Here is a 10,794-nt window from a genome sequence, read left to right as displayed (position 1 = left end):
GTTGGTGTTCCTGAAATAACTAAAATCACTTTGACATTTGACGTTTATGGGCTTATTCGTTTCTTGTCAATATAATATCAATACAACACAAAAGCGGATTATTTTTTGTGAGAATCTATAATAATGTGGCACGAGGCGAGAAAACAAGAGCGAAAAATTCGCGGTATGTTAGTAGATTACCGCAAAAGAGCCGAACGAAGACGAGATTTCTACGAGAAAATTGTAATGAACCCAAACCGCATTCGTCCATTAAATCGCGTTAACTGTCGCCCCCTTTTTTACTTAAACGTTATGTGATTTTAGCGAGCTGATCCTACACAGTTTTTACAACTGCACGGGCGACAATGCAAAATCCATTTGGATCCTAATGTGGCTGCTGCAGCTGATAGTCCTGCTGCGATGTAAGAATTTATTTTAATTTAACAATTTGAAATAAGATAATTAAATCGTTCCTAGGATGCCTTGGCAAGGACAAACTGATAACTTAATCGATAGATTTGATGTTAGGGCTCATTTAGATTATATCCCACCTGTTAATAATAAATTTGAAGAAGATGAAATAACCAACGAAGAACGCCAATTAAATTATGAAAGGTATAGAATTATTGCTCAAAACTCCTTTTTGGGAATTACAGAAGAAAAGTTTCTTAAGCAACTCCATTTAGAGGAGCAATTTGGTTACACTGAAAACGAAAAGAACAAAACTAAAAAGACAGGAGGAGCTGCTATTGGTTTCAATTATGATGATGGTACATTTATTCAAGTTATTTTTATTATTTTTACAATTTTTGTGTTCAGGGACAGCCCCTACACCTGCAATTCCACCATCAAACAGTTCGGATGAACAATCTGATAGCGATTTAGATGTAGACCTTGCAATAAACGTTTCAAAAATGGACCCAATGCAAGCTCATGAAATGAATAGGCATGGGCGTAATTTCGGGATGAGTACAAACGATTTTTACTCATTTTTAACAAACGATATGGAGGAAGCTGAAAATTATAGGCTTGCTAAGGAAGAAGAACATGAAAAGGCTTTATTTTCTGGGCGAAAATCACGTCGGGAACGAAGGTAAGTTAGGTATATAACCTAACTTTTTTAATATGGGTTAATTCATCCCATAAAGATAAAGATTTATTGGAGATACCCAAATTTTTGTACATAAAATATTCTTTTATTAATAAAGAACCTTTTTGTAAAAAAAATATATTGTTAGAATTAAAATTAATGTGATAAATGTCAGATATTGAGGTTATGTTTTTGTTAAATTTGTTACTTAATTACATAACCTCACTTTTTTAATATGGGTTAATACATCCCATAAAGATAAAGAATTATTGGAGAATCCAAATTTCCTTTTATTAATAAAGAACCTTCTTGTAAAAAAAATATATTTTTGATAGAATTAAAATTAATGTTATAATAAATGTCAAATATTGAGGTTATGTTTTTGTTAAATTTGTTACTTCTTAATTACATAACCTAACTTTTTTAATATGGATTAATACATTCCATAAAGATAAAGAATTATTGGAGATATCCAAATTTTTGTACATAAAATGTTCTTTTATTAATAAAGAACCTTTTTGTAAAAAAATATATTTTTGCTAGAATTAAAATTAATGTGATAAATGTCAAAATATTGAGGTTATGTTTTTGTAAAATTTGTTACTTCTTAATTTTAATTAAAAATGACTTAATTTAAAACAGAGCACATCGTGAAAAACGTTTGGCAAACCGAGTTTTAAGCCCTCCAAGTTACGCAGCTCGAATTTCACCAACATATCCAATCCTACGGTTAAGTAAATCGGTCTCAAAATCTCCATCTCCGGAAAACACCGGAAAAATAACTTACATAACATCCTTCGGTGATGAAGATGAACCCAGTTCATCTTCAAAACCAACTTACGCCGATAAAGTAAAATACGGAAAACCGAAAAAATCCGATTCAAACAAAGAACATCGCATCGTTTATTTCGACGTCTCAGCCGGAAATAATCACGAACGCCACAAAAAACGACCCCGCTTTGAAAGCAGCGACGATTCAAGTCCGAGGCGATCAAAAGAAAGAAGAAGATCCGCCCATAGATCTTATTCAAAACGGTACCGAAGAAGATCTTCAACGAGTTCATCCAGTTTTAGTTCATCTTCATCTTCAACAAGTTCTTCGAGAAGTCATTCTAGAAAAAGGAGTTTATCGAGAAATCGAAGGAGTTTATCACGAAGTCGAAGAAGTTTGTCGAAAAATCGAAGAAGTTTGTCAAAGAATCGAAGGAGTTCATCAAAAACTCGAAGTTTATCGAAAAATCGAAGAAGTCGATCAATTTGTAGATCAAGAAGAAGATCTTATTCCAGATCAATTTCGAAAGAAAGTTCATCAAGATCAAGGAGAAGATCAAAAAGTCGCAATCGAAGTCGAAAAAGTCGAAGTTCGTCGAGAAGTTCAAGAAGTTTTAACTCTTCATCGACAACTTCACCGAAAAAAGTACCAATTAAAAAAGAAACTACGACCTCAAGAAGTCGGAGTCCTTCGGTAAAGAAAGAATCGCCACCAAAAGTTATGACTAGGTATTATGGGAGGAAAAGAAGCGATCAAAGTTCGTCCGAGTCGAGCGAAGTTGATGAAGGAGCTAAAGATAACGCTGTTGAGGATCCTCAGTATGTTTCTTTTTGCATGGTTTCGAAGTTGTTATTTTATTTTATTTATTTTTAGGGTTTCTACATTGAAAAGCAGTGGTAATTCTGGCACTTCAACCAAAGTCAGTAAGAAACATATTTAATTTTTCAATTCAAAAATTATTTTTTTTAATTAATGTTTTGTAAAAATAACCCTTTAATCCTTTATTCATATTCTTTTTTAAATTTTTATGGATTTGTTGATATTATCTTGAAGGAGATTAAAAATCTTTTTAAACAAGATAAACGTATTAAATCATAAGTATTAATTTTAAATCAAGTAATTACATAAACAAAACGACAAAGTTTTAAATAAAAGCACGTTTAGTTCCAAATAGAGGATGAATATAAAGAAGCTATGTTAATGGTGCAATCTGAAAATAAAGATTTTAGTGTATATTATTTACTTGGGGTATACAATGCTTATACATGTGTATATTGTAACATATAATACAGTTTGGCAAATCTATCTTGGCTGGTGAAGGTATAAAAAAAATACAAAAACAAAATTGCTTTATTAGTTATAGTACATTATTTATACACTACTTAAAATATAATGTATCTGCGTATATAACGGAATAGCGTCCAGTGGACTTGTTGGGGGCTAATAATGAATACATATTCATAAGGTGTAGTAAAAAGAGCCGCCTAATAATAGTTGTTTTCGATTGGGGTTGTGGCAAGCCAGTCATTTTCTATTTGGGATATGTAAGCAAAGATTACATGTAAGTGTGGGTTCCACCTGTAATTCTAAAGTTAGTTGGGCATGTTTTATTTTTTGAGTGGAGTGTGGGAATGAGAGGTGAGGACGTGAGGTGTTGAGGGGTTTTGGAGGTTTTCAAGCTTGGAATCTGGAATTTATTAAATTCGTGTGGGAACTTGTGTTTGATGCTGGTTTTTTGGTTATGTTTTGGATTGATGGGATAAAAATTTACTGGACAGTTTTTGGAGAATCTGTTTGATTGGACGGGTTTTGGTCGTTTTGAGAAGATGTCAGATGTTTGTGTATCTGTTTGAATTGGAAATGATTTTGTTTTGAGTGGTTTGAAATGTTTTGAGGTTAGTGACGCAGCAGTTAGAGTTAGACCACATGGGGGCGGCGTATCTTAGTGATGGGAGTATGATGCTGGAGTAGAAGAGGTCGGTCAAAGTTAAATGCGCCACGCCGTAGTGTGCCTTTACATTGCCCAACAAAAGTATTAGTGTATGTATTTGATATGGACTATTGGGACCATAACTTGCGGCCGAGGTCTCATAATATGATGACCAGCTTCAGATTAATACAGAATGAGGCATAAAGGGCGGACGTTTTTTAAAAAACAATATATCGTTACTTGTGCTTCAAAAAAAAATATTATTTACAGAATCAAATGATTATGTCATTTTACAAAATTAATGCTTGAAAACAACATTTCTCAGTTGACGGCCGTTTTCAGCGATTTCGCTGAAACAAAAGTTGGCTTCCACTCTCTTCAACATTGTTCTGTCGATTTGAACAACTTCACACAATTTGCTTACTTTAGTTCTTTGTACGTGGTTTACGCTCGTATTCACGTGACTTGAGGTAACCCCACAAAAAGTAGTCGTACGTGGACAAGTCTGGAGATCGAGGACGCCAACTAATATCACCAAATCGGGAAATGACGCGACCACGAAAAATAGCTACCATTGACATTCTTGCTGTGTGAGCAGTGGCCCGTCCTGCTGTCCAGCAAACTTGCTGCATAGGAGTCTATACTATTCCGAGGTTGTGTTAGTGTTTCCGTTATCGTCTTGAAAAAAGTATGGACCAATAACATCTGTACCTGTTACAGCACACCAAAGTGACTAAGTCACCTATGTAATGGTCTCTCATGCATTAGTTTAGGAGTTTCAACGGCCCAATAACGACAGTTCTGCCGATTTACCATGCTGTTCATATGAAAATGAGCTTCATCACTCATAAACAAAATAATGTTGTCATTTTGCTCAAGTATGGCCTCCATTTCTCGAGCAAAGTTTAGGCGCTGTTCATAATCTCCAGGGTTCGATTGTTGTACAATGGCCATTTTGTAGGGATGAAAAATGCGTAGTTCAGCAGAATGCCTCTTAGCAGATCGAACAGGACTACAGAGTATGACTTGCCGAAGTCTTTCCACATTTCAATCGCAATCCACATTTCCACAATCAGTGCTTGCTTTCAAAAAAGCATTTAAATTACAATTTGTTTTTTGATGTTACTTGAAAAAATAATTTTGTTTTTGTTCTTTTGTGTTTTGTCACGTTATGCGTGTTTTTTGATTTATCTCTTTTCTTCTATTCTCTTCTTATTTATAGTATTTTCGGGCGATTGTGAAAATCAGAGTATTTTTAAACTAAGATTAGAACTAAAACTAGAACTAACACTAGAAACTTTCGGGTTTTGCCGTGCGTCTTTTAATAAAAGGTTTGACGTTTCGGATATATAGTTCTAGTTTTAGTTCTAATCTTAGTTTAATTCACACCGGCCGTGAAAGCCTTCGTACTCAGAGTATTTTTATTTTGATATGTTATTACATTTTTGAATTAGGTTTTTGTTATCAGGTCAATAAATGAATTGTTATTATTATTATTTTCTGGAGTGCGTACTGAGCGAGGAGTCCCTGCTGGTTTTCTATTCATGACTGTTCCTCGTAAACGAAATGATTTTACCCAACATAAAATGCTGTTACGAGTGGGAACATTATCACGTCTTGCAAGATTGAAATGGCTACAAAATTCACGCTGAACCGCAACGATAGATCTCACAATACTATCGTAAGCAAACACACGATATTGCACACACCACGGCTCCATGATACCGACAAAATTACAGGAGGTACCAATCCTAGTACCTGAGCCTGAATACTATTTGTTTTAAAAAAGTCCGTCCGTTCTGCCCCACCCCGTATAATATTAATTACTAAACCTCAATCGCAAGCGATTTTGTCTTAACTAGACAACAGAACTACAACTTCTTTTGGTAAAGCCGAAACACCACAATATCGTTACCAGTTTCAAGTTAATATAATTTTAATCTCCGAGCCTCAGCCGCAAGTAACCGCGGCTTAATTAGTCAAAAGACCTATAACTCCATTTGATATAGTCGAGGCGTTATAATATGATCATCAGTTTAAAGTTGGTATAATGTTAATCATTAAATCTCGACCGCAAGGCTTTGACTTAATTTTTCAAAAGACCTATAAGTCGACTTGATAAAGCCGAGGCCGTCTACCAACTCAAGAAAAATTAGTTATATCTGTAGCTTCGACTACTGAAACATTTACACCACCACCTAAATGATGCAAACGTGAAGAACACCATGATATTGGAAAAACATTGTGTGACATAGAAAAAACTCAACTAAAACTGCTGGAAAATGAGACTACTGGATGATCAAAGCTTTTTCGATAGCTGAAAATGCTTTTCAGATTTCTAATTCCGTCTGTTCAGATACTTTTTATACCAGCTGTACATACATAAATAATAAATATAAGAACAAATTATCCACTTCGTTAGCAGCCATTCTGTACAGTGTACGACACAGCACGCCGCTCTTATCAACTCTCCACTATATGCGATAGTCGTTTTAATCATCGCTTTGCTCTTCGTTCCACTATGTACGTACCCTTATATCACCACTTCACGATTGCCGTGATTTCCCTCTTTTGCCTGGTGGAGTTCACTTAAACATCTTTTTGGCCATCTATCCTCTAACATCCTCATTATGTGACCAAACCAAATTAAATCCTTCCTTTTTATTCTGTCAAGCACTGTTATTTTCCCATCTATTCTATTTTTTATCTCATCATTTCTAACTCGACCCAATTTTGATACTCGAGCACTTCTTCTGAGGTAATCCATTTAGTGCGTACCTCATTTCCATAGTACAGTACTGATTCTATGAAGGATTGCTCTATTCTTTTCTTGTGTCGGTTCGATTAACTTTCAGTTGAGTATAACCATGTAATCATGAACTCCAAGTCATACACGTCCTGGACGACAACCACTGGTCGTCAACGAAGTTCATAGAGAACAAGGTTTCGTTATTGATAGGAACTCACGTATCTCCACATCGTCTTTTTCAATCTTTTAGAGCCATTTCAACATACATATAAATGTTGAACTGAAATCATGACTAAACTATACCTTAGACAATTTTTTTCCGATTTGACATAGGCTACATTGTTTGTGTATAGATGGTTATTAAATGAGAGTTTTGTTTGAGTAGTTGTTAAAACTTGTTATAGTTTGCACCTAGGAATGGAGTCAGATGCTTTCTCCAAATCGATAAATCCTAGATGTGCTTCTTGTCTTATCTTTATTACTTTCTCCTATAGTTGTTGCATGATGAAGTTGTCCGTAGAAGATCTACCTGGCATGAATCCAGTCCGGTCTTCGTTTATTCTGGTACTTTTCTTGCAGGTTTCTTCCAAACAAACGACTCGGGGTGCTTAATATGCTCAAACCTCTATAACATTTTGGACCACCTTTCATAAATGTTGTAATTATGTATAAAATCAGTTCCATTCAATCCCTGGTCCTATTGGTCGTTCATTCTTCATTTTTTGTATTCCCTTTCTAACTTCTTCCAATATTGTGACTTTCCTGTTCTTAGCAATCTCAATTCTCGTTATTCCTTGATTCTCGTAGTGATGGTATCATTGCTTCAGGTTGATGAAGTCGTTAGATAAAACTGTATGGTTCGAATTGAGTCGTTTGACGCATCTCCATGCTTCTGTTGATTTTACATCACCAATTAAAGTTTCTATTCCTCGGCATTTTCTTCCTGTCCAGTTTTATTTCTTTTCTTTAAGAGCCATTTCTGAAATCTGGCTGAAGCCATTCTTGGCGATGTATTTTTCTTTTTCTAATTTCCAGTTTACCTAAAGCCTCTGGAGCTACTTTGTGGAACGCTTCTATTATTGTATTCTATTTCCACATCGTTGCTTATGGGTTTTAGTTCAAGTTAGGTTTTTATCTTCTTTGGTAGAGTTGATTACTTTGTTCTTGTAATAGATACAGTTTGTTTTTCTTCTCCTGTTGATGTTTCAAGTTTCCCTTTCCTTCTTTGCTCTCTTTGGCCACCTTATGGTATCTATATGGAAATAGGATTTTTGCCACAAGTAAGCGGTCGGTGTCACCATTGGTACCTCGTTTTATCCTGCAAGCTTTCATTTTGGAATGTTGGTTCAATATAATCAATGTGGTATTGGGATCAACAACTTATCAGATGTTTATGGAACTCAGGAGTTAGTCTAGCCCAACACCCATACTTGGAGGACCAAGATTTTTTGTAGGGGTTGTCTGCCCTAGTCGAGTGAGTTTGGTTTTGAGGTGCATATAATGCAGTAATGTCTTCGAGTACGTTGAGGGTAGGACTTGCTGGCAAAATTTTTCATAGTCAAAGAAACAGTATCAATCTCAACGTAGGAAATCATGAACAATAAAATCATGAATACGTTTATACTTAGTTTAAAATATTTTTAATCTTGCAATAAATTTCTTAAATTAAAATTCTTTTAGTTTCTTAAATATTCATCAAAAATTTCGTGTAACCCCAAAATTGACATTTATAATTAATTTTCTTTCTAAGTTTTATAGACATAAGCTTAATTTCAGAAAACTCCTACAAATTTAAGCCTCCAAGAGCGGCTTAGAAGAAAAAGACAAGCTTTGTTGAATAAACAATGTAAATATAAATATAACCAAAAACCAAGGTCTATAGAACATAAGGTTACCCAATACCGATTCTCCTCCTCTGAGAGGCAAGGTGGGTCAGTGACGTAGCTGGTTCTATGAACAACAATGTCCTTGTTTATAGATATATCTATAAACAAGGACAACACGATGCGAGGTTTAAATATTTTATATAGACTGTACCACAGTATAGGTACGTATCTATCTTTTATTCTGACTGTATCGAACCAGTGACGTCAATTTGCGGGGTAATAATCGATACTACAGAGGCATAGGGAATGAGGTAACCTTATGTTCTATAAACCTTGACCAAAAACCATCTTAATTTAACACAATCTCTTTTTGTAGTCAAAGCTGATAAAATAGCTGAACAATTAAAGACTGAACGAGAAAAACAAGAACAACAAAATCGAGAAGATGAATTGAGAGAAATGGCTATTAAACTTAGAAGAAGGTAATCATAATTGTTTAAAAAATTTTTGATTTAACAATTTTCATATTTTTAGACAAAGAGAAAGACGTCACGCTTATGATAGTAACTCGACTTCTTCGTCTGATAACGACCGGAAATCAAAAAGTCCACTTCCAACCGTTGAATACAAAAGAAGTAAGTCGAATAGTCCAAGTCGTGATAGAAAAAGTAGAGATTCGAGAGATTTTAAAGACTCCAAAAAATACGATACGAAGAGAGATCGTGATCGTGATCATCGCAGTGAAAAATCTTCTCGTTACGAAGATTCTAAATCGTATAAAAGCGATAACGATCGTGATAAAGCTTATAGAAAGCGTGATGATTATGATTCAAGGCGAGAAAGTTATAAAAATAGGGATCATGGGCGATCATTGGTTGATTATTAAATTGTGAATCCTATTAATTATTTTGAGGTTATATTGCTTTCAGATTTATGTTGTAACAATTACATTGTATTAATTAAATATATGTATTGGTATATTAAAATGAGGTTGTTTCAGTATGTTGTTAAAAATAATGTTTTGTATTACAGGAATCTGTAAATTCAAAATGCTTTCCAACGAATTTAACGTCAACTGTCAAGTGAATTCTAACCTCAAATAACAAATTGAATTTTACAATTTTAAAAGTGTTTTTAAGTATGATTGAGTTCATAAATGATGAAAGAAAGAATTTTATTGCGCTGCATTCAGAGTTAGAAAGACAAAACCTAAAAAATTTGGGGTTTGTAAATGGTTAGAATTTTTTTTTAACATTCTTGTTCCTTTTAAACATTATTTCTTTGTTGTTAGATTTTAATTTAAATAACACCGCGAAAATGCATCAATTAATTAAGCTAAGAACGAAGAAAAAGGGGTTACTTTTACTTAAAGAAAAGTTGCATCAAGATTTAGCGAAATGCGATGAAGAAGAGAAAGAAATTGTTGAGAAAAAAATTAAATATCAAAAAGGTAGTTTCTTATTTTAACTTTTTTATATGATTGTTTACTTTTAACATTTCAGAGTTTCCATCTGTACAATTACAATTAAATATATTAAAAGCAATTATTTCCGATATTAAACATTTGAATATTGATTTCGTTCTTGTTCATGTTAAAGAGAATTCATTTACTGCAAAATTAGTACTTTTAGACAAGAAAAAAGAATTTATTAAAATTGTTGTAGATACACGAACTGAAATGATTATTGGTGAGTTATTTTTAATAAATTTTCATGAAAAATTATGTGATTTATCTTTTTTAGATTGTGATCTGGATAATTTAAAAAATGTTAATGTTAAAAATGAATTATTACAGATTTTAGAGACTAATAAATGTTGTAAAGTATTCTTTACAAAGTTATGTGAATGTTTAGCAACAAAATAATTTTTAAAATAAAAGTTACTTTATATTAAATATGTATTATTTGAACCAACTAAAAATGTTTGTATGTTAGTGTTAGAAGAAAATATCACTAGAGAAAACGAAGGTTTATGAAGATAATTGTTAAATAAAGTGATGAAGTTTTAAAGATTTCTTTTGTAACTTAGAATACCTAGATTAACTTTTTATCCTTATGTAATTGTAAAATAACATTTAATTATTATTATTTCTGCTTGTCTAGAGATGAGATCACAACTATGTGATGTATTTTGTTAAAAAAGAATATTGCATGTTTAATAAATAACGCTTAATTCAATTAAATAATATGAGAAGTAACATTTGCTAAGATTTTTAAGCTATTATTTAGTATATAATGCAGTCGTTTAACCTAATCTGCGTTATGGTTGTTCTTAAAAATGTTTTTAATCTGCGTAAATTTGAATAGCTTCTATCAGAAGTACAAGATGTTAATAGAATAGTCAAAATCGTCATTATAGTGCTCTTCAAGCATTCTAGTATAATTGTTCTTCAACAAAAACATTGATTGAAATACAACAAAAACACAGCGATTGTTGATGCTTTGAATA

At 33.2% G+C, this 10,794-nt stretch overlaps 1 protein-coding gene across 2 annotated transcripts; it reads left to right on the top strand.

The window, feature by feature from the left end:
- The first annotated feature begins 6 nt into the window (after positions 1-6).
- Positions 7-10,240, top strand: LOC111424111 (CLK4-associating serine/arginine rich protein). 2 transcript variants are annotated; one of them, XM_023057538.2, is made up of 12 exons: positions 7-222; positions 304-401; positions 457-749; positions 799-1,072; positions 1,712-2,659; positions 2,715-2,760; positions 8,297-8,366; positions 8,723-8,828; positions 8,881-9,569; positions 9,638-9,796; positions 9,849-10,034; positions 10,089-10,240. In XM_023057538.2, exons 1-9 carry the CDS (start codon positions 124-126, stop codon positions 9,230-9,232), a joined length of 2,286 nt encoding a protein of 761 aa, XP_022913306.1. In that variant the 5' UTR covers positions 7-123; the 3' UTR covers positions 9,233-9,569; positions 9,638-9,796; positions 9,849-10,034; positions 10,089-10,240. The 2 variants fall into 2 exon arrangements, with proteins under 2 accessions (XP_022913306.1, XP_071056392.1); XM_071200291.1 differs by having other exon boundaries at positions 8,881-9,580.
- Positions 10,241-10,794: the final 554 nt, after the last annotated feature.

Source organism: Onthophagus taurus, chromosome 11, assembly GCF_036711975.1.
Source record: "Onthophagus taurus isolate NC chromosome 11, IU_Otau_3.0, whole genome shotgun sequence".
Lineage (NCBI taxonomy): Eukaryota > Metazoa > Arthropoda > Insecta > Coleoptera > Scarabaeidae > Onthophagus > Onthophagus taurus.
The sequence above is the reverse complement of the archived record's forward strand: the minus strand, read 5'-3'. Positions and strand labels throughout refer to the sequence as shown.